This window comes from Tachypleus tridentatus, chromosome 13, assembly GCF_004210375.1.
Source record: "Tachypleus tridentatus isolate NWPU-2018 chromosome 13, ASM421037v1, whole genome shotgun sequence".
In the NCBI taxonomy this organism is placed as follows: domain Eukaryota; kingdom Metazoa; phylum Arthropoda; class Merostomata; order Xiphosura; family Limulidae; genus Tachypleus; species Tachypleus tridentatus.
Window position 1 is genome coordinate 66,210,556 of NC_134837.1, and position 26,922 is coordinate 66,237,477.

At 33.1% G+C, this 26,922-nt stretch overlaps 2 protein-coding genes across 5 annotated transcripts in view; one reads left to right on the forward strand and one right to left on the reverse strand.

Annotated features, from left to right (window-relative positions):
- retm (real-time) overlaps window positions 1-7,893 on the forward strand; it is a 44,304-nt gene extending 36,411 nt beyond the window's left edge. For all 3 annotated transcript variants that reach the window (XM_076480548.1, XM_076480550.1, XM_076480549.1), the window contains one exon: window positions 1,203-7,893. In XM_076480548.1, coding sequence (XP_076336663.1) covers window positions 1,203-1,296 — 94 coding nt within the window. In that variant the 3' untranslated portion in view covers window positions 1,297-7,893. The remainder of the gene's footprint in view (window positions 1-1,202) is intronic.
- LOC143239465 (PHD finger protein 10-like) lies at window positions 7,158-26,050 on the reverse strand. Of its 2 annotated transcripts, none has more exons than XM_076480551.1 (2): window positions 23,301-26,050; window positions 7,158-7,723 (listed from the first exon to the last, which is right to left on the reverse strand). In XM_076480551.1, the coding sequence occupies exon 1, from the start codon at window positions 26,022-26,024 to the stop codon at window positions 24,237-24,239; it is 1,788 nt and encodes a 595-aa protein (XP_076336666.1). In that variant the 5' UTR covers window positions 26,025-26,050; the 3' UTR covers window positions 7,158-7,723; window positions 23,301-24,236. The 2 variants fall into 2 exon arrangements, with proteins under 2 accessions (XP_076336666.1, XP_076336667.1); XM_076480552.1 differs by lacking the exon at window positions 7,158-7,723 and adding an exon at window positions 20,710-21,218.
- Between the last annotated feature and the right edge of the window lie 872 nt (window positions 26,051-26,922).

The following is a 26,922-nucleotide window of genomic DNA, read 5'->3' on the forward strand; positions in this document are numbered from 1 at the left end:
GTGAGTAATTTTCTACTAATACATTTATTAGGAGCTTTAAAAAAATGTAAAGAAGTAATTATCTATTACTTGGGGGACAGCTGTAAGTTTAGAGTTACAATGCTAAAATCTAGGGTTTGATTTCCTGCAGTGGACATAATAGATTGTTCAGTGTGGCTTTTCTTTAAACAAACAGTGTTGGGGAGAGAAAATACTGCTCTAACTGTTATGTTTCATTTTGTCAGTAAAAATCTGTTAAACAAATGAAACTGATTTTTTTGTAATCATTAGCTCTGTTCACTGTGTGTTTTATAATATTTAAAACTTTGGGTCACTGGAGAAGCTAACCTGATTAACAGAACGTAGTTCAAATGAGCTACAGAAAAATATTACTGAAACACTTAAGTTACTTTTCAAGAGATTATTTTGATTGAACAAATGCATACTGTATATCAGTTTGTATGTTAGTTTTTATAACAAAAATGTAAATTAATAGAAGGTAGTTAACTCTTATTACATCTTGTGATATATAATAGTTAAGCAGGCAAACATGAGCTGTTGATAGTATATTGGAATATGCATTTTGTTATCATTATTAACTATGGCATATCAGCTCATAGAATGACTGACATTTTTGTTTTGTTTTCAAGTACAAACATTTAGCTGTAATCTGTCAATCAATTTGAGATCTAATTACAGATTTGGACTAAGAAGGTCAAACCATTTCAGTTGATGTATTTTATGTTATTTGCATTGGGTCTCTTGGATTAATTTACTCTAATCCTGGTTAAAAGAAATTCAGTTTGAGGGTAGAATGTTAGATAGCCTGATGTGTAATAATATCAAATCAGGTATAAGGGTGGCCCATGCTTGGTGTTGTTGATGCTCAGAAATATAAAAGTAGTAGATTAATTTACTCTAATTTTGCTTAAAATAATTTTAAATGCCATGGCTATTGAAGATTCCCTCTTGTATAACAGATTCACTGTTAATAACGTACAGATTTTCAAATTTAGTAATTAAAAAGATTTACTGATAAATATTGATAGGAAATTTCCATTCTGATAAGTCTCATCAGTAGAAAGTTATGGTATTCTTTAAGTAAAAAAGTTGATTCACTTTGTTGAAGAGAAATGTTCTTATTAAACTTTATTGTTGTTTTGTTTGAAATAACTTTTCACACCTATGTTACTAGACTCACCAGTTGTAACTTTTTATTTTAGGGGATCAATGTCAAGTCTTCAATCTTCCCACAGTGCTGCAACCTTTAATTCTACAAGCGAACAGTCAGCTGTTAGCAACTGCACACCAAGATGACAGTGAACGATGTACTACAAAGGACCTTATGTAAATTATGTATGGTAGTTTAAATCTGTACACAATACAACACTAATCATGAAAGTTGTAGAACATAAGTAAAAACAAACTAGGTCATCTTAAATAGTTAATTGGAGGTGGGAAAATAGGTTTTAACTCCCTGCTCCTGCTTTTTCTCAAAGTATATTTATCATACTTTTTTGTTTTCTTACTGTTAATGTGTAGGTGATGTTTCTAGGTTTGTCTGTTAAGCTAACTCTTAAAGTTTGTTTAATTAAGTAAAGACAAACACATTCTGTTTTTGTCTCTTAATTTATTTGTGTTTGCCATGGTATTTATGCTCTTTTTAGACGTTATTTATCACTGGTAACAAATAACTTATGATCTGAAGGTGCTTACATCTTGAGAAGAAAATGTTATAGCTTTAGCAGTTGTTTATGAACTTAGACTTTCAGTTTTTAAGGGATTTTTTTTGGGGTGTCTAGGGTTTTAGGATTTAGTCAAAGAATGTATTTTTTGATTTTTTAAAAGTAGATGATGGGCTATGGAGGCCTAAAATATTACAAAATATTCTGGTATTTATCAAATATAATGTTAAGAAATACATTTATTATTTGCTTATTTATTTTCAACTGTGTGTTAAAAAACGAACATTCCCCCAAATTTTCTCCACTCATTTAATTAGCAGCAAAGAGTAACTGTTCTTTGCAGAAATATTGTAGATATTCTTTTCTATTTACGTTAAAAATCTTTAAAATAGTGTAGAAATTATAAGTATAAACAAAATACATATAGGAAAGAACTCTGAGATTGACTGAAGCTAGCCATTGTTTATCAAGTGTAGAGAAACTGAGAATAGCATTTGTTTGTCAAGGACAGAGAAACTAATACAAGCCATTGTTTATTGAGGCTATAGAAACTAAGAGTCTGGACTTTCAAGAGTCCAGAATTGTTTTAGATTCAAGTTCTGTTTATAGTTAGCACAGTCCCTTGTTTGAGTAACATGGGATAAAATATTAGGCAACATGATGAAATTTTTAATTGCTATGGCAACCTGGCACCCATGAAATGTGGAGGCTTGTGTTAGAATATTTTGGCATTGAAGTACAGTATGTCATCAGGCAAGGCACTCAGTCTTGATCTATAGGAATGTATCCAATAGCAAAAGCATATTTAACTACTGTTCATACTGTTGGAATTTAGAAGTCTGTGTGGGGCACTGAACTGCACTTGCTACAGTGAAATAACATTACCAAAAATTTCAAATGGGAAATATATTTACATATGCTAATAGGTTAGTACAATTAAGAAATTCCACATAAGCTACTCTGTGGTTCTCATTTGAATTTTTTGAATATTTGGTAAATGTTTTTGGGGTGGGTGGTCTTTTCTAAGGACATTAATGTACATATAATTAGTTATAAGATTTCATCAATATTGTAGTGATAAGAAATAAATTTTATTTTTCTATAACTGTCATGAAAAACCTAAATTTATGTGGCAAATATTAAAAACTACATTTAAATAGATTTTAATCAGTTTAAATTCTGCATCAAGGTTTCCTTCTTACCTCTGTCATAAAATGTCTTCAGTGGGTTGTAATTGTTGTGTAGAATATAATCTATATTTTTTAGACATTCTCTTTTCAGAAGAGGCAATAGTATTTTAAAGGACTTCTTATAGTGCTAAAGTGAAACAAATACTCTTCAGTTATTTATTTGTGGTAGAAACTAACTAAATGTGATCCCACCTTTCACCGACAGGTTTTATCGAATTGCTCCTAACAACTATAACTTCATCTGCATTTCTTTAGGTTATGTCCTTATTGATTTCAGTCATGATGTAAGGGAACCTCACATGTTCAAAAAATGCAAATGGACAAAGATACAAAATGCTATAACCTAACAACATTTTAAGGGTAGCTCTTTCTTTATCAGGAACATACTGGGAATTTGATTTAGTAATGACATAATGGATTTCAGAATTATGTTTCTAGAACTTGTTTCTAATGGCATTATAAGCCATAAGGCACATGATTGCATATGAAGTATTGAAGACTTACTTACACCTTAAGAAGTAAAACACCTTTTTGTCATATAAGTTTAAACTTTTACTAAACTGGGCCTGATAAGAAGTTCTCATCTCTATCAAGAGAAAAATATTCTTGAAATTGGCCCAGATAATTACAGAAAAATATTACTTATCACTTGGCATTATGTTAACAATAGGATGCAGAAGTAATATTTCATTTTGTTGTTAAGTTAACACTTAGACAACAAAGCTACTTGCACATATTTTTCTCTTGTTTAGACTTCTTTGACAGATGTGTATCTGATAATATATGTTGAAGATTATTTAAGAAAAACTATTCTTACATATTTCAAAGTTAACTTAGTATGAAAATCACAGTGTAATTGCTTGGCATTCTGAAGTCAGTACTTCACATTGTAAACTAGTATTTACATTGAAGTATTGTTGAAGTATTGACTGACACATTGATGGTTTATCTTATCTTGTAGCTACATCACTTTTGCTGCTTTATACCCTTGTTGAGGTATTGGGCTGACATGTAGCTATGTAACTGATTTTCCTTTACTTTCAACTAATCAATTATTCTCGCATGAAACTTTGATGGTAAAAATAGTTGAAAATAATAATTATAGTATCAAACACTAATTTAAATTATTTGACTATTTTGGTGAGTCGTGAAACAAATTAACAACCTTGAATTAATTAAAATAATAATGAGAAATCATAATAGAATTAACTTAGTTACTTGGATAATTGGGATAATTGAAACCTGTAATGATCAGAAACACTAATTTTAATTAGTTGCTTATTTTTTACAACATTAATCAATTTAATCATAATTTCAATTAATTATTTAAACTGACACTTACTGATTCTCATAAGTAATTGAATCGATTGTTCATTTCTGTTTACAAATTTATGTACTAGAGTAAAACAGAAGAAGCTATAGGGATTTAAACATAGGGAATATAAATGTTTACATTAAACCATTAGAATTTGAATTAATTTAGAAACATATAAATCTGATTCATGTTATTCTGCTACTTCTGGTGAGTCTCAGAACGAAAGCATCTTCTTATTTTATTAGAATTTACTTATACATGAATAATTGTGAGAAGCAAAAAATCAGCCATTTTTGATATTTCACATAATGTACTACTTTTATTTTTGATTTATATTTCTTTTTGTATTTTCAGAGCAAATGGTTTTTTAGTAAGTGAAAGAAACATTATAATTTTCTTTTCGCTTCTTTTAGTTAAATGAACTGTAGCAATGGTTCCACTAGTGCTGGTCCATGGGGAGATAGGCCCGGCATGGCTAGGTGGTTAAGGCACTCGACTCGTAATCTGAGGGTTGCGGGATTGAATCCCTGTCACACCAAACCTGTTGGCCCTTTCAGCCATGGGGCATTATAATGTGATGGTCAATCCCACTATTCGTTGGTAGAAGAGAAGCCAAATAGTTGGTGGTGGGTGTTGATGACTAGCTGTCTTCCCTCTAGTCTTACACTGCAAAATTAGGTGATGGCTAGTGCAGATAGGAGATTTGCACAAAATTTCAAAACAACAACCATGTGGAGATTTCAGCTGGTTCATGAGGCATTGAAGAAAAACTTTATAGTTTAAAATATAGCTACTGAAGTAAAACTGTTTTACAATTTAACCTAAAAGTTAATATTTTACAAAGCAGTACTTGAAATTTTTGGGATTGGAAGTAACTGTTCCTCAGTTGGAAAAGAGTTGGGAAGCACTGATCTATAATACAGTAGTTGTTATTTTTTATTTCCAAACAGTGTTTACTAATTATAATACAGAGACTATAAATTAGTAATTTCATTCCAAAACTTGGTGGCAGTTAGTCATGTACTTATCTAAAGGTACTTGAGGACATTGTTTCTGTTCTGAGATTTGGATAGCTATAGTATTCTAAAAAAATGAACCAAACAAAAGAAGCTATTGTGTTCTTTCTTCAAAGCCCATAAATTTAATTTAAGTTACTTAGTGTTAATGTAACTTTTTGCAAATTTTTCTTGTTTTATTTCTTTGTTGCTTTTAAAATATTGAAATGTGATCAAAATAAATTATTTATAATTTCTGGTTATTTTAGACATGAAAGAAAAACTAATAGGATATTAAGATAAACGTAAGAAATTATTTCTGTTTTTATATGTCATAGCAACTTTTTTAACTTCATACCTGGTCTGAATAAGCAAGATGAAATTTTGGGACTGCATCTTTTGATGATATTAAATGGAATAAATCAATGTTAGTATAACTTTTGTAATCACACATGTATAAAACTTTTTATAACAAACTGTTCATGTAAAATGCATAATACAAAGTACCATTAATTAGGGTTAATTAAAGGCCTATGAATCTTATTTTAAGTCTGTATTAAACCATTTCCCAGTGTATCAGCAGTAAGCCTAAGAGCTTATAACACTTAAAATTGGGTGTCTATTGAGCATAGTACAGATATTCCATGTTGTAACTTTGCTCATAATAAACAAACAAGGTAGTTAAGCTGAAGCTGGTAGAGATTATTTTAAGTAAAAGAAGAGAAAACAAGAAATGATTTAACAATATTGTTTATAATTACAGTATGCTGATTGATTCTCTTTAATATTAAAAATGAGAAAAATAGTATCCAAATATTTCCATATTTTTCAATAGTTACATTTTTTTTACAGTCTATAATTAAACATTTATTGTCTGTTTGTTATATCAGTTGGTAAATAAAACCCGGTGTATATGTTCCAACTTTTGTGCCTACAATTATTACACACACATATTTGCTTTAGTTTGTTCATTCTTTAGTTATTATAAAGGCAACAGCTCATAAAAATGAGCTTTTTCATTACATTCTGATTTTTTTCAACTGTATTCATAAGCTTTTGTAATATTAAATGTTGATATATAACTTAAAATAAAGCATCTGTGTGATTTGAATATACAATTGAACTTCGACTTCAATAGTATTGTCATGTGATTATTTTTACATGTGGTTAACATTTGGTGAGATTGTGGTAGTGCTTTTGAGACTCGTGCAAGGTGAAATTTTGGACTTCCTAACTCACTTGTGAGATCCTGAATTTCTTGTGTGGAGTTAAATTTTGATTTATTGTCCTGGGGTGAAATTTTGGGCTTCCTAAGTCAGTGTGGAATCTTGGACTTCCTAAGTTGGTGTGAAATTCAGATTTTCCTGTCCTGGGATGAGAAACCTGTATTACTTAAACTGTGGTTTGATTTGTAGACTTCAATTTTTTCTTGGACATAATCATTTCAAAAGTAGTACTTAGGCTTAACTTTATATTGCTGTTTGGAAATTGTCTAATTTTTATACTGAACAAGTTTTTAAATATAGAAATGTTTTTTGGCTTTCACAAATGTTAACATAAATATTGTATGATATTGGGGGGGAGGATATATATTACCTCAACTCCAATGTTTGTTATAACATATCAAAATAAACTAGGATCTGTGAACCCATAATAAAAATAAAACATCAAGATAAACTTTGAATTAGTTGAGCATCTTAGTAGAGACTTGTGTACTTGCAGAATATGTGCAAATTGACTGTCATAAATTTATAATTATACAGTTTTATTAGTTTAAAATGTATGTTATAAAGCTTTACTCAAAACAGCAGTCTGAGTTTATTAAAATAGTTTCACAGTTGGTTGGATTTGATTGAAAGTAATCAGAGACAGTAACCTTGTAGTTATATTGATGCATATTGTTCTCAAAGTATGAAATCAAAGGAAAGAAACTTGTAGCTCAAACAATTTAGTTAATGTGTATTGTGACCTTTTAAGAAACTGGAGTGTTAGTTGATATCACATGACTGAGAAAGTTAGAGAGGGAACTCACCATGCAGTGCAACATTTTATGTAATATTAGCTTTAGAAATGACATAGTTTACAGTAATCATGAAATGTGATGTCAATTGGTTTTGACTTTTTGTGCCTGGTTTCAAAGAAATTGTAAAGAGAACATTCTGATAATATATTATTACTCATTTATGGTATGTTTAACATGTAGCTAGAGAAATGTTAAAAAAAATATGTAGTTACTGTTGGTGACATTTCTGCTAGAAAAGCATACAGAGTCATTGTCACCATACACCAATACAGAGTTCCAACTTGGTATTTTACAAACATTCTTGTTAACTTGCACATATATTACAAAAACTGTTGTTAAAATCTTCCAATCTGGAAGCGTTCACTCCAGCAGTATTTAAAACATTTTTTAATAGTTCAAAGAGTTGTATGAAATACCCCCTGTGTATGTAGGTTGTTATAAACATAGAATATTTCTGATAAAAATATTTTCAGACTTCCACTTTTCTCATAGCAATATAAAAGAGAGAGAGCCGTCCAGTTGGGTCAGAGAATGATCTGAAAGTAGAAAAAACTAAATGTTAAAATTCTTTAGTGTCAAAAAACAAAATGTTATCTGTATTATTTACTAGTGCGTTTAGAATCATTAAATTTTTTACAGACTTAAACTCCTGTACTTGTAATTTATTATATACATGTATAAATAAAATAGTTTCCTTTTGAAAATTGCATTGAAGCTTTATTGGTGTTGTTGAATTTTACTACATAACACGTTTGTTAATTGTAATCATTACTTGCGGTGTAACATTTAACTAAAAAAAATAATTTAAAACTAAAAAACTACTTAAAATCCATTATATGAAATATAAGGTGTTTTTGAGAAGTAAATCAGTGTATTTTGGTGATGGCAGGAAATATTGTTTTTATTGTTCATCTGTAAGATTAGTGGACAGATAGTTCACTGTGGGACATTGTGGTACAATAGAAATAAACTAGAAAGAAATATTTTGAAGTCTGTATTTCAGAACAGCTGGTATAGGTATTAACACTTTTACTGATAAGCAGAGAACAATGTTTTGACCTTCCTAGGTCATCTTCCCAAAAGCATTAACACCTGTATCAGCTGTTCTGAGATACATTTTTATTTCAAGTGGGTTTCTTGTCATCATGAAGTACTTTGAATTCTGATGATTTTTTTTTTATTTAATAAATATAGAAATGTTCTAGACATGATAAATATAATGTATTCCTTCTGTTATATGTATGTGGCAAATATTTTAATATTGCTAATCTTTCAAACTTTTAAAATAAGTTATGTGAATTTACCAAGGATTAACAAAATTTTCCACTTACACTATGTTACAAAATTTTTACTTTTTCTTGTTCCTGGGCAGACAGTATTATTTCCCAATTGCTTATGCCTAATGTAAATGGAGAAGACCTATTTTTCTCATCAAACATTGCTTTTGTGACCTGCGAGCATATAATGAAAACATGATGGAAGACTATATTTGGGGGCTGATACGTGAAAGTGATTTACATTACAGTTGCAAATCCCGAAAAACTACTCACTTCTAAACATTTTTATATAACCTTAGTATAAATACATGTAAATCTTGATTCATATGTTGTTTTATTCAGACCTTATGTAAATGAAAATGTGCAAATTTGTCCATTTTTACATAGAAAATAGGTTAATTTCTAAATTTCATTATCCAGGTCACAAAAGCAAAGTTTGAAGGGAATAATGGCCATTTTCAGTGCTTTTACAACATAAGCAATTAGGAAATAACACACTCTATCCAGGAACAAAATTTATGGTACAAAGTGTTATTGCTCTTTCCCTATTAAATCAGATTATTTTACATGTATACAAACAAAAGGTAGAATAAAGCCTGCAGATACATAGTATAAAAATGGATAAGATGAATAAGCAGAAATTGCAGACTGCCCATTTCTCGATATTTTACATTGTTCTAGTTTTCCTCAGTAAGTACTCTAGGAAACCCTTGCATTGATAAATACAGACTAGAAGGGAAGGACACATATCAGAAATTTTATGTCCCCCTCTGTTGAAAATTTTGTTTATGTGTGCTGTGCCTTTGAATGAAATTTCCATTCTTGCACATAATAATGTGTAATTGTGCCAGTCTGTTACACAGTCAGTAGTAGATTCTAGCTCTGCACCTATAGGAAGGGGGAACATTTTCTATATATAATACTTCTGTTAACCACATAATTTTCCTCACTACTACAGTATTCATTCTTTGCCCTTAATCTTTGACTTTTTATAACTTTTGAAGTGTTATCTTTCTTATCTACATTGTCATGATTTTCAGAAACAAATTTTTGAACATTTAAGTTGGAGCCTGTTTTCACATTGGCACAACAGTAAGTCTGTGGACTTATAACATTAGAGTCTGGTTTTCATATCTGTAGTGGGCTCAGCTTTAGATATCCCATTGTGTAGCTTTGTGCTTAACTAGAAAGCAAATAAAAGTTAGAACTGTATCTCAGAACAGCTGGTATGGGTATTAACACTTATTGATAAGGAGAGAACAATACTTCAACCTTCCTAGGTCATCTTCAGGTTATTTCAAGTGGGTTTTTTATCATTAACAAAAGTTAGAACTTCTGATACAAATTATTATTTTTGTATATTACTTATATTTTTTCTGTTAATTAGATATTTAGATTTTAGAACATTTGTTGTTGTTTTTTTTTTATTGGAGTACTCTCCATTGCCACTAACCCCATGTTCAGGTTTTAGCAAAAGCCAATAATTAATCTTAATTTCATCAATACAAAAATTACCAAGGTTTAGGTATAATGGACATACCACCAGACTTACTTAAAAAAATTGAAATCATAATAATACTTGATACTAACTCAGTTTCTTATATCCACATTCCTGGAACCTCTCAAGATCCACAGTTTTCCATAGACGTTTTTTACTTTTCGTAAATGTTGACTGTTACATATATGTTACATATATTATAAACTGTGATGTCTGATTGAACATTTATCTGTCACCCTTTTGTGTTTGAAAAGTTGTGCATACAGGCAGAGCTCAACATTTGATTTTAAAATGATGAGAGAACAAGTGTGGATAATGTTAATAGCAAACTTTATTTTGTAAGCAGGACATTCTACATTAAATTATCAGGAATTAATCACACTATTATTCACATTTCAAAATGTGATGAAACTTAAAGAATAAAAGTGTACATTTATAGTGTGCTATAATGTCTCTTGGCATAACTGAAATGTTCAACAATTACTTTTCATGGTGGGTGATATAAGTAGCTCAGAGCTTTGGTTCTGAGTGAAACCAAGAGTGCAACACAATCAACCTTTTTAAAGGTCTTAAAATAATTTAAATAGCTAGATTAACTTAGCTTTTCCCATCACTGGGGATGGGTACTTTTGCTTATGGGCATTGTTTCTGTCATTGAATATCATGGGATTGGTTCTATCCTATATTGTCATGACTGGATTTTCCTTTAACTTCTGTTGACTGTGCGACTTTGACCAGCTCTTCCCATAATCTATATCTGCTTTTGGTTCTATTCCTGATAAGGATCAGGTAATGCTTTGCTGGTCTCATGAGTTATGTGACATTTGTTCTCTTACCATGGTTATTTTTGCTGGTTCATAAGCAAGATTCTTGCATGCACCTCATTTCATGAAATTTTACCACGTCTTGTCTCTCTATTACAGGGACAGGTTGAGATTATTACTTAACTGTTCCTTCCTCCTCAAGACTAGATTGTTTTGGAGGGTAATTGGTGGTTGTATCTGGAGACCCTTCCTTTTTTCTCTATACAGCCATTCAAGCCTTGGTCATTTTTTTTGTTTTTGTTTCTAATCAGGAAGTTTGCTACTACTACTCTCACATTGCTTCTTTTTGATGTAACCAATTTCATCTGTTTTTCCTAACAATATCCCTCTTCTTGTGCCTTATCTCCTTCTATCTTGACTAGTTTGATTAAAAAAATTAGCTACTGTTCTATGGAAGATAATGCCTTTCATCTTCCATTTTCATGAAATTTATCATCGTGGCTTCCTGATGTCCCTCTGGATGACATACTTCAGCCGAGATGACCCCTGAGAACTTTGTGTTTGTGCCACATTACCAAAATCTTCCATCTCTCAGTTTTGTCTCTCTTGAGTCAGCAGTTTCTGATTATTTTTTTTTCTCTTACATCTTTCATAACATATGTGCATGCAATGGAAACTGTAGAACTTGCCAAGTGGTTGGTATTGCTTCAAAGGGAATACTACTCTCTCTCCCAAAAGCTGTATCAAGTATGGAAGAATAGAAAGTATTAGGCCTATCTGTCCCTGCACAACGATACCTGTTATCAAGATGGGGTTTTCTAATACTGCTTTGAAAGCCACTATATCTTACATTCAAAACTGCATTGGCCCTTCCTAACAACAATAAAGCACCAGGTGTGGTTCCTTGACCTCACACTTTTCATCTCCTGCTACACCTTTTTGCATTAACACATTGTACAGTCTCTCAGTGTGAGACTTTATAGATAATTCCTTCTGTTTTCTTCCTGCACAGTTGGAACTCATGTTTTCCCAGTAGAGGACATTGTGGACAGTTTTCCTTTCTCTTTATATTCAGATAAGAGCTCATCATTTTAATTTCTTTCTCTACACTGGTCATGCCACCTTCTTATTGTGATTGTCTCTTCTGTGGTGAGTAGTGTTTTTAAAGTTGATATTTTCCTTTTTTTAAAATGTTTTGGATAAATGCTCACTTCTCCACAGAACCATCACCTCTTTATCTCCACTTCTTACATGTAGTGTTTGGTTTACACAAAGTAGTTGAAGAGAAGGAGAGTACTGTGCTTGGAGGACATGTACACCTTATGTGTTGGGTCAGAGTATCATTTAGAGGCTTGGCATATGTAGCTACACTTTGCCAGTGGTGCAAAGTATTAACTATATGTTCTATGGAGAAGCTAGTCAGTATCTGAAACATTTTTAGGTAAGGAAAATGTTAATTTTTGTGCCATAATTGAAGATACCATTATTGCAAGGACTGTGTTATCTTTGGATGGGTGAAGGACTGAACTTATGAACACTCATTCACATGAGCACTCCTTAAGACTGTACAACTTGGAAATGGCATCCTTTGCTAAGCAATTGACATATGACCTGTAGGGAGAATGGATAGATCTGGGATAAATTCTGTCATGTATCCCATACTTTTTGCTGATACTTTAAAGGTCCTTGGCAGCAGTTGTCCTGCAGCCACACATCAGAATGGGGAACAAATGTTATTTGTAGTACTCTGAAGACCTGACGAAGTTCTTTCCCTGAGATTCAGCTTAGGAAGTAGTGGAACCCAGACAACTGAGGAGTAAGGATCATAAGGGTAGCATATAATGAGAGAATGTAAAACCAAGAAGGGAAGTCTCAACAGGAAGTGGTATGTAAAACCAAGTTGGTAGTCTCTGCAGGAAACTGGTATGTAAAACCAAATTGGTAGTCTCAACAGGAACTGAAGAGATGCCAACCATTACGATTTGAGGGTAATCATTAAGATTTTGGTGTATACATTACGACTATACGCTCATACAGACAAATATGACGACTTGTTGCAACTCCCAAATTATTATATATTATATAGGCCTATAGAATAAAGTGATAAATTGTTCCCCCAGGGCTTGAAAGGGGTGAAAAGAAAATTTCTAGTGAGATACAAATAAATTTTGATAATAAATAAAAGACATAGTCCAAATGGCTACTTGCGATAATCATGTTTGTGCTTGAAATAATAAAAAATATTTGTATCTCCGACGTCTACCAATAGTTTGAGTGCGATGCTTTTCCATACTGGGTACGTGGGGGAATCCATAGTTACGTCATCAGTGCTTGTCAGCCAATCAGCGCTCACATAGATAGGTATTCTTTGTTTTCTAAGCGGCATAGAAACACCAGTGCAATCGTTCACAAGGTGGAAAAAAGAGACCTCGTTCACCAGATTGTCTTGTTTCTGGCAAATCTAAATGGGTTGAAACTGTGAATCAAAAATTTAGGAATGAGTACAGTGCAAAATGTCCGATCATTGCATCAAAAGTCGGTGACAGTCATGCGTTTTGTACAGTTTGTCACATCAATTTTTCTGTGGCGCATGGTGGGATAAACGATTGTTCCAGACATACAAAATCGGCATCTCACCAAAAAAAGGCTGAGGCGAAGACAAAAATGATGCAGATAACGACATTTATTAGTAAGAATTCAGAATATGAAACCATAAATGCAGAAGTGATGTTCATGCAATTTGTCATTGCTCATAATTTACCCCTTAGCTGTAGCTGATCATGCAGAACATCTATTTAGAAAAATGTTCCCAGAAGTTGATATAGCAAAAAAATATGGCTGTGTTAGAACCAAAACTACAGTCATTGTACAAATGTTGGGTTGTGAAGATGACAAAATGATTTCAAGTATACTTGCTAACAGTGTTTACAGTTTAGCCACAGATGGATCCACAGACATGGATGACTCAAAACTGTATCCAGTGGATATCTTGACCCTTTGCTTGGAAAAATTGTTTGTTCTCTTTTGACAATGGTGGAACGGAAAGAAGCTTCAACGGGAGAGAATATTTTCAAGCTTTTGGACCATGGTATAGGTAAAGGTGTGATGGGACACATCTCAAGACGACAGCCTAGCATTTACTTTATGGGCTGTGCTTGTCACCTCATGAATGCTGCTGCCCAGAAAGCTTCCAGAGGACTGCTCTGCCCAGTTTCTGATATATTGATAGATATCTACTATTTTCTGGACAAAAGTGCTAGCAGAAAACAACATTTCAAAGAGTTTCAAGGATTGTTTGACAAAGAAACAAGAAAAATTCTACAACTTGTTAACACAAGATGGCTATCACTTGGGGTGTGCCTCAACAGAATATTGGACATGTGGAAGCCATTGAAGTAATATTTTCACTGTGAAAAGGAAAAACTTGATTCAAAAGGATCTAAATGTGCAGCTTAGTCAGGCAGCAGACTTTAACAGTCAAGATATCCTCTCAGCCACACAGGGACACAGTCAAGACACCCTCTCAGCCACACAGGGACACAAGACAACAGTCTCCAAAACCAGACAAAGAAACATTTGATATAACTCAATAAATGTTTAGGCAGTCTGACCTTGAACTAAAGAAGAGACAGTCAATGAAAAAGGAGAAGAAAATGAAAGCTAGCAAGGAAGTAACCAAGAAAAGTTATGCACAGAGCAAGTTAGATAAGTTAACAGTTTTCTTAGACAACAAAATGAACTTGTTATTTTGTCTTTTTCTTCAGTCTGCAATTCCTCTATTTGAGCAAGCCAATTTGATATTGCAAAGAGAAGAACCTTGCATACACATTATGCATAGAACTGTGATTATACAAGATAAAAATATACTTGTCAGATACATCAAGCCAGAATATCTTGAAGGCAACATCACTGAACTTGACTACAACAATGAATCCTTACACAAATCTGATGAGGCAGTTTCTATTGGAAATGCTGCCAAGGAATACATTGTTAAATATGAAAAGGACCTGGACCTAATCAGCTTCTACACCAGTGTCAAGAAATACTATATCATGATGAAACATTTCCCTCTAAATGATGAACTTCTGATTCATGCAAAGGTTGCTGAACCACAACTGAAAGTCAGCAAAGATTTTTCTTCTCTAGCTTCTTCACAGGCAGGTATCCTCTCCTTGTCAATACACATGAGCACGACACTATTGACAAGTTGGAAGGGCAATATTTGAACTATCAAATTGATACTTTCTCAGAAACTGTCCTTCAGTTGAATGTTGACAAGTTTTGGGTTCAGCTGTCTAGAGTTAAGGATGGAAATGGCAACCAGAAGTATGACATTCCGTGTAGGGTTATGCTTGGAATTCTTACAATCTTCCATTCTAATGCTGACAGTGAAAGAATATTTAGTTTAGTGACTAAAAACAAAAGCAAGTTCAGACCAAACTTGAGCACCTCAATTTTGAGCAGTATTATAACACACAAGATGTGTATGCAGTCAAATGGACAATGTTGTTATAACTCCCAACCATCCAGACACATTCTCATGAAAGCAAAGGCTGCAACAGTTGCAAAACTATTACAATAAGTGTCATAAACATGATATAAACTAGTCCTTACACAAAGGCTTTTTCTGCTTACTGTTTGTGCATGTTCAATGTTGTTTTACCAGTATGTTTGTTTCTCTGAACTAAATAAAAGACATAATTTCAAAAGAATTTTTTCAACTTATTTATTAAATACACAAAACACAGTCATAAATGAGCAATCTATAGCAGTAATAAATAATAATAGTTATAATAATAATATAATAATAAACAGCTTAGAGACATTGGTCAGGCCTAGTAGCTGCAAATGATAAAGGGCTCTGTCTACAATCATTTGCAATAGTTGGTATCTCTGGAACTGGTATGTAAAACCAAGTTGGTAGTCTCTACAGGAACTGGTATGTAAAACCAAGGTGATAGTCTCTACAGGAACTGGTATGTAAAACCAAGGTGATAGTCTCTACAGGAACCTGAGATGCTCCCCAAAGAGAGTATTTGAACCCCAACTCTGGTAAATCAACCATGGGAAAAACAGGAAAAGGGCCATTGGTGGACAAACTTCATTAATAGGAATCGTTTTGCCAGCAGGTAAGATGGGTGGGTACTAGGTGGTGAAGACAAGGAGAAAGATTGGGTGCAAGATACAAAACATTTCCATGAAAAGAGGTGACTAACAGCCTACAACAAGATCTGTATCATCAGAAGAAGAGACAACAGGCACTTACTGATGATGATAATGTTCAATAGAATAACAAGTGCATGAAATTCAACTGCCACTCAGGCTCCAGTTTAGTAAAAGAGACAGAGTTGGATATGGCCAACAGCTCAAGAGATTACAGCAATCAGTTTGTGTCAAAGGATGTGGTGTTCATCTCAGCTGTTTCAGGGCTGGATGGTGCTTTTTATGTGCCAGAAACGATTCACCACAAGGCAGTAGAGTTCCTGATGGATACTGCTGTGTTTCAGGAATTAAATACTTACATTGTTCTGGTGAAAAGTGAATAGAGGGGCATGTCTCAGACCATGTCTAGCCCTGTGAATAATAGAATCTCAGTTCTAGCATTGACATTCTTTGGATGAACTTACTGCAAAAGTTCTAAAGCTCTCTGCTTTCTCAGTATAACAAGTGAGAAATCTATCCAGTGCCAGTCATAACTGATCCAGGACTAGCAGATGTCTAATACATGCATATGTACATGAAGGCAACAGTGGTATCTATGCGTAAAAAAGTGATGCATCGTGTTTTACTATGATTGGGATTGATAGTGCTGACACTGTGTAAGGTGGTTCTGGAGCCAATGTATGAGACACTGTCTTTTGTTGAGTAAGCTTGCAGCAGTAACATGAATAGTGATCTGTTCATTTGGGAACAGACTTCTTGTGTTACTCTGGTATGATTTTCAGAGTGACAAGTGACTACATCTGAAAGTGAATATTTTGCTACCAAAACATCTGATATAAATATTTGAGGACTGTAACAAGAGTTTGGATTCAATACAGTAGCAAAGTTTTGGTGATGTATTTATTGAACCAGAGGGCCAGCTGGGGAGAGCTATAATTATTTGACACCACATAGAAACAGGCAGTTGGAATCCTATAATACAATTGCCATGCAGGCTTTTCTAGAGCAAAATGTATGTAGCCAGTGGTAAGATAATACAAATGTTAAAAGTATGGGATCATATGGCCTTCCAAGAGAGTGTGAGTATCAGAATTGGGAATGGCATAACAAATTCTGTGTTGAAATTCATGACGCATGTTGATTCCTTATGGTCACTGCAAACAGACTAATGTCTGGATGTGTTGGAAGGTACTCAGTGGTTCAGCACTCAACCTATTCTCTGAATACCCACAAGTCAAACCTACCCACTTTTCAGAGTCATATGAAGGTTATGTGTAAAGACTTCCAGTGGGAAAAGATGTCTGGTGTCCATGGTGACAAGAAACCCACTTGAAGTAAAAATGTATCTCAAGACAGTTGGTATGAGTATTAAAACTTTTATTGAAATAAAGTAGAGAACAATGTTTCGATCTTCTCAGGTCATCTTCAGAGAGCTTTGTTGACCTGAAGATGATGTAAGAAGGTAAAAAAAATTGTTTTCTACTTCATTTTAATAAAAGTTTTAATACCCATACCAACCGTCTTGAGATGCCTGCTGTATGTTGATGATGTCTTGATATTTGTCTACTGTGATGAACCTGTTCATAGTTTTATGGCAAATGAGAAAGGTAGGATTAAAGTTGAAATTCAAGAAATGTGTGTTGATGCACACACAACTAGAATTTTTGGTCATACCAAAAATGTTTTGACTGACCCTGTGAAGAAGTTTATAGCAGTTTGAGACTGGTCCCAACACATGATAAAACCAGAGGTTCAAAGTTTTCTTGGGTTTGCATTATATTCTCAGTGTTTCATGGCTAGTATCTTCAAGATTGCTACACCAATACCAGTTTTCACTAAAGGTGATGCACAGTTCATCTTCACTGAGGAGAGTGAGCAGGCATTCCTGTTCTTGGAGCATACTTTAGTGGAAGTTCCTTTTTGGAGTATGTGTAAGAAGAGTACAAGTCCCTGTTGAATACAAATGTCAGTCATAGTGGAATCCTGCATTTGCAGGACAGGGCTAAACTACTGATAGTATAAACATTCCAAATACTCATATCTTCTGAATACAAATGCTGCATGATGAAGAATAAACTTTTTCACTCATAGTATAGATGAAGCATTATTAACACTAGCATGGCAGAAATTTTACTTTCAAGGTGGATAATGCAATACTAAAGCAACCCATGAATTTTAAAAATCAAAAAGAGATTATTACATGTTAGGTCACAATATTGAAGGTACATGATATAGTCATACAATATCATCCAGGACTCTTAAGTTGAAGTAAAAGTCATTTTGAACTCTTAATACACAGTCATGACATAGGTAATTCCACTGGTCACAGTATGAAACACCCCTGAAAAGCAATCATAAAACAAAATTCTACCCTAAGTACTCTTTGCCATGTAGTGATGGAATGCAGAACCAGCACAAGATTAAGAACATTGCACATGTGCATGTAGTTTATGGCACCTGTATGAGTAGCTACAAGTGCAGTGTTGTTACCAATTTCATTAGCCTTCTAGGTGTTGTTGCAGCTAGTGGTTTCTGGGGGAGAGAAGAGGGTAACCATTAAGTAGTCTATAAGAATGTGATTAGGACATTAAGACCTCAAGTTACAAAGTTAATTCAACTGCTTGAAGAAAGAGCAGATCTGTTGTTTTTATCAATGGAGGAGTGAAAATATTTCAGTTCACACACTAAAAGGTTTGGAAGTTTTACAAGAGGTAAGATTATCAGACAGGTTCGCATCACATTTGCAAGTAAACACAGTTTGATCTGTTTTGTTAGTGTTGTCAGGAGCATTTTACTTTGAACAGAAATGGAAGTGAGGTCAAATTATGTGTGGAATGTAAAATTCATAAGTAGTGTCACAAAATACAATAAATATGAACTTGATATACCCAGTGTTTTATTTGATTATGAATTGTTTTCTTATGAAAAATAGAAGAGTTGGAAGGTATCTGATTGAGGTGTTAAAGATTGTAAAAGGAATTGTTAGTGTTGATGCATCATATTTCTTCATACTTGATAGTGTGTGAGTAGTAAAGCTAGGGAATACAAATAGAAGTTTTGACAGGGTAAGAGTCATCTTCAACTAAGTTTTAGTTTTATAACATGGTGGTTGGTGTTTAGAATAGGTTGTCTTCAGATGTTGGAGAGGCAGGATATTTAAATGAGTTTAAGAGAAACTTGATAACCATATGGATGATAATGGTTGACTGTAAGTTTATTTTTGAAATTTACTTATTTAATAATTTTAGTTTAGTTAAGAGGATGGGGCTACTGAGATGGACAAAGATCCCTTGTTATCCTAAAGTGTTATGTTATTCCAATATGCAGAATGAAATATTTGGAAAGATTTCTAAAGATATTCTTAACATTTTCCACTGCAAGGACAGTTAGAAGTCATGAAGTTACAGACTGTGAATGTATTGATAGAAGTAAGATGTAACCCCTTTCTATGGGTGTAACTAATCTCCTCCATGTTTACCTTCTGACTGAAGAATATCACAAAATAAATGAGATTTGTAGTGAAAGAGTTTCCATGACTGAAAGAACTGAGTCAGTGCATGAGTGGTGTTTGATCCAAGTCAATTGCCAGTACAAATATCTAGAATGGAGTTTCACTTTCCTGTTTCTTTGCTACTACAGCTGGGATCTGTTTAAGTAACAAGATGATAATGGTTAGAATACAACAGGGATGTCTGCAGTCCAATATCACAACTGTGGTTACTTTGGTGATGAACAAGCTTTATCCAGGTATCATGAACACATTAACATTGCTTTCTCCAGTTCTCGAAAAGTGAATCCACTAATTGGTAACTAGCCTTGTTGCCTTACAGCATAGATGGTTTGTAACATTTTGAGATTATTTTTTTGTCAATGAATTGGAAAATGGCCAGAGGCTGTTGTGCCCTTTCATTTGGATCACAGTGGAAGGTCATTTATGCAAACATGGCTTTGTTCATGTTGTTGTGCTTTGTAATTAAAACCCCTATAAGAGTACCTTTTCCAAGTTTAATTTTTTTGTAGAACTTAGCTATTACAGGTTTGTAATTTGTAACTTTAACAGATGGTAAGACTTTAGGTACTTGTGTTTCAATTCAATTTATGGGGATTGCTTAACATCTCCCTTACTGGTTCAACACACCCATTATAAATACTTCCCTTATTTTTTTTTTATAGTATAATATTGATTATTAAACAAAGGTTGTTATTGTATATGTTCTACATATTGTCTTCTTCATGACAAAATCAGAATGGAGAGAAACAACAACACACTGCAATTTGATACTCTCAAAGCTTCCAGTTAGCAGACCCTAAGTGACTCCTGGGCAGAAAATACCACACAAAGAATAAAGTATTTCTTGCTTTTGTTACTTTATGTGTTAAGCAGAGAATGAGTTTGCTTTCTAAGAAACAGTAGTTTACATATCTAAATACCTTATAAGTGGAAACTAATAGTTTTTGTAGGGATGTGAACAATGTCTCACCCAAATAGTTTTTTCTATATTGTATTCCTTTTTATTTACTTTATTATTATTTTTTTGAAGAATCCTAAAATTTTGTTTGTTTGCTTCAAAGTGAGAAATTAATTTTGTCAGAAAAATTGCTTCAAAAGTTTTTGTTTCCAAATGAGAATCTAATTAAGTAGGTAATTTGGTAATTATAGCTTGTATTTTTCAGGATGAGAAATTACATATTGTAACACAAATATTTAGCACTTCGTTGTATAAAATTGGCATATCATTAGAAATTGTTCTATTTCAATAAAATAACTGTCAAACACATTTTTCAGTCGAATACAAGAGACATGCAAAAATAATCATTTTGTCTGAACACAAAAGAAAAATATGACCATTCAATTAATGTAAAGAAAAACTTGAGCAACTGTCCACAACTGAAACATCGTTCAAAAAACTTCTTGAATATTTACAAAAATTAGAGAAATTTTGGTGATTGACTTCATTTGATTATTATATTCAAGTCTTATAGTTATGTTTCACAAAGGTTCCATCATATGCTTTATCAAAGTAATGCCAAATTTTTGCAACAAAATACCTGCCGCAATGCATCAAATATATGCAGTCACATTGGCTGGGGATGACCACACAAATAACCTCTGCCTAGCTTGGAATAATGGTTTCAGAGCATTGGTTAGCTACAAGCATCTATCATTTTGGAAGGCTGTAGAGAGTGTGAGAAAGGATGAGGCAGCAGTAATAACCCTAATTGTGTAGGAGAGTCATGGTCAGTCCCCAAGGAAACATCTAGTGCATTTCTGTATTTTTTTGCTCTGGTGAGATGTTGTCCTGAATCTGTTTTTGTACATATACAAGCCCTATTATTCAAAAAACAATAACATTGTTTCAAGAAATGTTAAAGTTTTTACATATAAAATAGTCAGATCATTTGTTTACATTGTTGTTTATTTAACAAAAAGCAAGACTACAGATGATATAAACAGCTATACCTTTTACCATTCTTTGAATGCTTATTTCTCTTACTCTGTAAAAGATATAATCCATACATAAGACTACATTCAAAGTGAAATTTGGACCCAAGCTAACAACACAGGGTCTTGTATCATATTTTTCAAGATCTAGGCTCTTAACTCATCAATTTAATACTGTGACAGTGGAGGGCAATTCACCAATAAAATTATTAAAAAAAAGCATATGTGATACAGTTGTCAAACCATAGCCCAGATTAGTTTGGAATTTCATTTTGTACTAGTCAAACTCTGTTTATTTTATGTTTTAGACTTGAAAAAGAACAGTTTGTCATTTTTTGAGTACATATTTCTCTTGATCTATAAGTTATGAAGTTTTCAACATGTTTAGGTCTGTACAGAAACATAACAATCTTAAATTCCAGTATTTCCAAATACTGAAGCAGTAACTCAGATTGGACCAAAGGTTCGATCCTGTATGTAGTTACTGCAGTGTTACTTCACCTTCTGAATGGTGTCATTCCCTTGTCTCAAAATTATACTGTTAGTTTAAAAAGCATTTAAATAAGATTTTGAAGATTTTACTATACATTGTTTGTTTGTTTTGAATTTCATGCAAAGCTACACGAGGGCTATCTGCACTAGCCATCCCTAAGTTAGCAGTACAAGACTAGAGGGAAGGTAGCTAGTCATCACTATCCACCACCAATTCTTGGGCTACTGTTTTACCAACAGACAGTGGGATTTACTGTCACATTATAATGCCCCCATAGCTGAAAGTGTGAGCATGTTTGGTGTGATGGGGATTCAAACCTGCAACCTTCAGGGTACCAGTTGAATCCCCTAATCACCTGGCAATGCCAGGCCTTTTCTATACACAACTAACATCATGTATACCAGAATTTAAACATTATTTTTGTATTAAAAATGATAAACATAATCTTTGTCTACAAGGAAATACCTAAATGGTGATCATTAATTTACATTTTATGGAAACATATTTTTAAAAGTCACCAGATAATGAATAATTTTAACACCATTAACTAAAAACATGTTTTGAGTAATACTAACTGTTATAAGTTGCTTGTTTTACCCAGACATTGTATTAAATAACCAAACATTCCATCAGATTATGACACACAAGATTATTCGTATTAAGTTATTATTTGAGTTTAATATTGAATAACAAAACCATTTATTTTTAAAGTTACCAAAACTGTTAATAAACAATAGTTGAATGAGAAACTGTCTTTTTTACATAAAATTTAATATCATGTATCAAAAAAAAAAAAAGTAACTGATGACACTTTGTAGAATGGATGGCAACTGCCTGTTGTGAAGACACAAGTGTAAAGGATGACGTTTCGAAAGTCTTCCGCCTTTTGTCTTCAAGGCAGAAGACTTTTGAAACGTTGTCCTCTACACTTGTGTTTCCACAACAGGCAATTGCTGTCCATTCTACAAAGTTTCATCATGAATACTCTGCCTAAACAATCAATCAAAGAATACAAAAAAATATGTAACCATTTCAAAAACTTGTAAAAGTTTCTGCTGTCATATATTTCATCATTATTAAGAAAAAATAATATATTTTTGCATGGTGAGATGTTACGTATAATTAATATTATTCAATATAACTTTATAAAAATTTGAAAAGCCTTACAAGAAAGAAACTTCATATGATGACAGTACAGTAAGAAACATATATGATATTAACCAATTACTGTTATAATACAGGCATAAAACAGTTAACACCACTTTGGTTTCATAATCAATACTTCAATATCTAACCACAACAAAGAAATTCTTACAGCAAGTTTCTTGGGTAACTATTCTTTAAACATTGGCTTCTTCACATTACAAAATCTAGGGTGATTATTAGTTGAACATTGAATTTTGTATAAATAATTTACTTTTACAAAAAACTACAGACAACTTCTTACAACCTGCAAACACATTTAAATGAATCACCTAACATGGCAAACATTCCTGTGCCATTGGCTTCATGGTTACGGTGTGCCACACAGATCTATTAAATATTTCCACAAGACTTTCTACAAATTCACTCCTACTGCCTATTTATATTAGTGTAACTATTTTAAATATGTTATCCACTTTGTACTTTTAAGGCCATGAACACCTGAAAAATGGACAAACAAAAAATTAGAATTTCTTTGGGGAACATTCTTTGAAAGCTTTATAGAGTGATCAAAAACTTTTTATTGCAGACAGACAGATATAAGCCAACCTTATAATATAGATGAGCTCTTCCTTAAATCAAATGAAAAATTCTCCAACGATCACAAAACAGGAAGAGAAAAAGTAACTGCCTTTTTTTTTACATAACAAAATATACCAGTGGAAAAATGTTTCAATAATTTGTATACTTCCTAAAGAATATTAAAGTGTATGTTGGCTCTGGAACATTAATGTTCTTTGTGCACAGTTAAATAAACAGAGGTTTCAGTCTACGATAACATAAATAGAGAGATGTTGACTTCAGTCTGTGTAAAAAAAAACAATAACAAAGAATCAAAGATTTACCTTTTAAATTCTGTTGTATAATGTTTTAAATTAATAAGAATCCTAGTCTGTTTTATCATTTCTTAACATTTTTCACACATTCTAAATGTTTTTACTATTGCAATAAAAACAAGTAATATTTAATTAGTCATAATTTCAGATTTCCAGTTTCTGTTCCAAAGTAACTGCTTATATCATATTTGTTAAATTTGACTATTTTTTGTAAATTCATTTATAATACAGTTACCATTATAATTTGTTGTAAAACAATACATAACTACAGTGCTTGTTATAACATTTCAATGAGATACTAGAACACTTGTTATAGTACAGTATACATCACTTGAACCAATGTTCACAAACAAAAATGAACATATACACTTATTAACGTCTGCGCTGCCTGAAGCACGACAAACAAAAAACTTGATGTGAACGTATTGGTTCACCATTTGGCCCCGGTACTTTTACAAATTCATGCTGCCACTGGATTTTGGAACCTTCTGGACCAGGTGTACGAACACCACAAGTGGAACATTTTGCACAGAGACGGCAAACCCAACGACCACTTGGTAAGCTCTTGAGTCCAACACAAAATGTGTGATAGCCACGATCACATTTATCACAAAACATCATCTTATCTTCATCGTTTGGGTCTTGACAGATGTTACACATCTTACACTCCATACATTGCCATGGATAGGTTTTTATAACATTTACAATTTCTGGAGTCAGCTCTAAACATGAAGGATGTCCACTGTTGTTACACTGTGAGCAATGAACTAATTCTTCTGGAACACCTTTCTGATTTTTGTCCTTTTTACCTTGACAAACCTTGCACACTGCATTTGGCTTATTCTTGGGTTGATATCGACTAGTGGAAGCTCCATCTGTTCCAGCTTTTGTGCGATTTTGTTGTTCTGAGCCTGAGGTACTATCTATGCTTCCTTCCTCGTGGGTTCCTTGGCTGCTACAACAGGAGCCTTCTGATCCTGAGCTATCTTCAGAGTCAGACTGACTGCCATCTGATCCTATCTGAGCAAATACAGTTCCCAGCTCCTGCACTGGCCCGTACAGAACAGTGTTTATGGGCAAATAATTCAGCTCTTGAGCAGAGTAAGTACGATAATAATCCTGATACTGTCCAGGGATCAAAGCAACTGGATATTTACCTGGCTTTGTTGCTTCTTTGGGCAATTTTCGTATCTTATTTTGTGGATAATGAATGGTAAACGTCTGAAGATCAAAGCACGCACGACGTTCCTCTCTGCGTTCAAGATTTAAGTGTGCATTATATTCAGCTGCAGAGTGCACGGCTTTTTTAATGAAATCTGCCATTTTGCTCTTCTCTATGGTTGCTGTGGCATATTCCTTATGTTTATCACTAATATTTTGTCTTTCTTTATCTTGTAGAACTCTGACATAGTCCTGATACTTGGTTGGATAATCTTTACTCATGAGTTCTATTACATCGTCAGACCTTAAAGCAGTCAAACCCAGATCACACTGTGTCTCGGAAACGATACCCCGATCTTTCAAAAACTGCTTTTCATCCATGTCTACAGTACGGCGAGCTAGTTCAGGGTATTTCCTTTTAAAAGATTTTACTCCCAAAAACTCACTAATCTGCTCTTGCAACATATAAAAGTCACCTTTCTCAGGCGGCCACTGATATTCATACAAGTTCTCTACAGGAAATACACTTTCTTCCAAACCAGAATCATCGTCATATAATTCCTTTTTGCTGGCTTCTAGGCTAATCTGAGCACTCAGGCTATTTCGATAATCTTCATCTAGAGCAAGTGAAGTACTTGGTTCACTTTCCTTTAAAATAGGTGTTTGTGGGTTGACGAAATTCCAAGAGCTTTGGGTATCTTCTTCAAAACAAGGCACAGCTGGACTTAACCGCTGCTCTGCATTATTTTCGTAACTCACACTAGGCCTTTCACAACTGTCTCTCGAGTTACCGGTCGTGGAATCTCTTGACAGACCAAGACCTATATCCATACCAACCGGTAGACTATGCACTTCACTCGGACAAGCAAACTGACGACCAATATCTGTTATAACAGAAGGAAAAGAAGAAAATGAATCATTATCGATTTCTGAATTACACATTATATTACCAGTAGCTGAATTACCACTTGAATCTTCATTCATTGTGTCAACATCCATCACGAAATACTTTTTTAATTAATTTAACGCCCTCTACAATTTACTTATCGATTATATTATATTACAGTGAAAACTTTAAATAAATGATTAAATACGAAATGGAAATTTTAAATGTCATGAAAAAACTAACGGTCTTATTTGAAACTGGAGAAAAAGTACCATGGTATATGGAATTTTTATTAACTAATAGTTAACAAAAATAACAACAATTAAGTTCTATATTACAAACATTTTAAAACTATCTTCTATACAATGCAAGAACTATGCATTTAGAAATATATCAGACCAAACTAGAAGACACTATTATTCGACAAGGCAAGAATCATCATTAGGCTCAAATGAAGAATGAATAAAGGAATTGCAACAGTATTTGGAATAAGGATGTATAAAAACATGAGTGCATGCAACTGATTTTGAAATTTTGATTTTCGTTAAACAGAATTTCAGTTAGTATATAAGTAGCTCATCACAGCAGTTAGTCAGACATGAATGTCTAAACCTCACTCTTTGATTGAACAATTAATGACGTTATTATTTAATACTTTGTTTCGTGAAGTGTCTTATTATTTCTTGTTGAAAAAATCTGAGAGTTGGTCGCATTTTTTTTATGGCGCAAATCAAAACTATGGACTATTTCCGCTTTGTCTACCGTCATTATCTTTGCTCACAATTCAAAATATCATTTAAAATAGAAAAGTAAAAATCGTCTGTTTCTTATGTACACAGAAGATTTACTCAAAGATCATTTAATTATTGTATATAAAAGAGCAAAAAATTATTTTTAGAAATTTAACAATGCATAATGTTACTGTTCTAAGTTCATAAACATGCTTCTCGATGGTGCTACAGCACCTATTATTTTTATCTTTGTCAATTATGATTGCATGTTTACTAAATG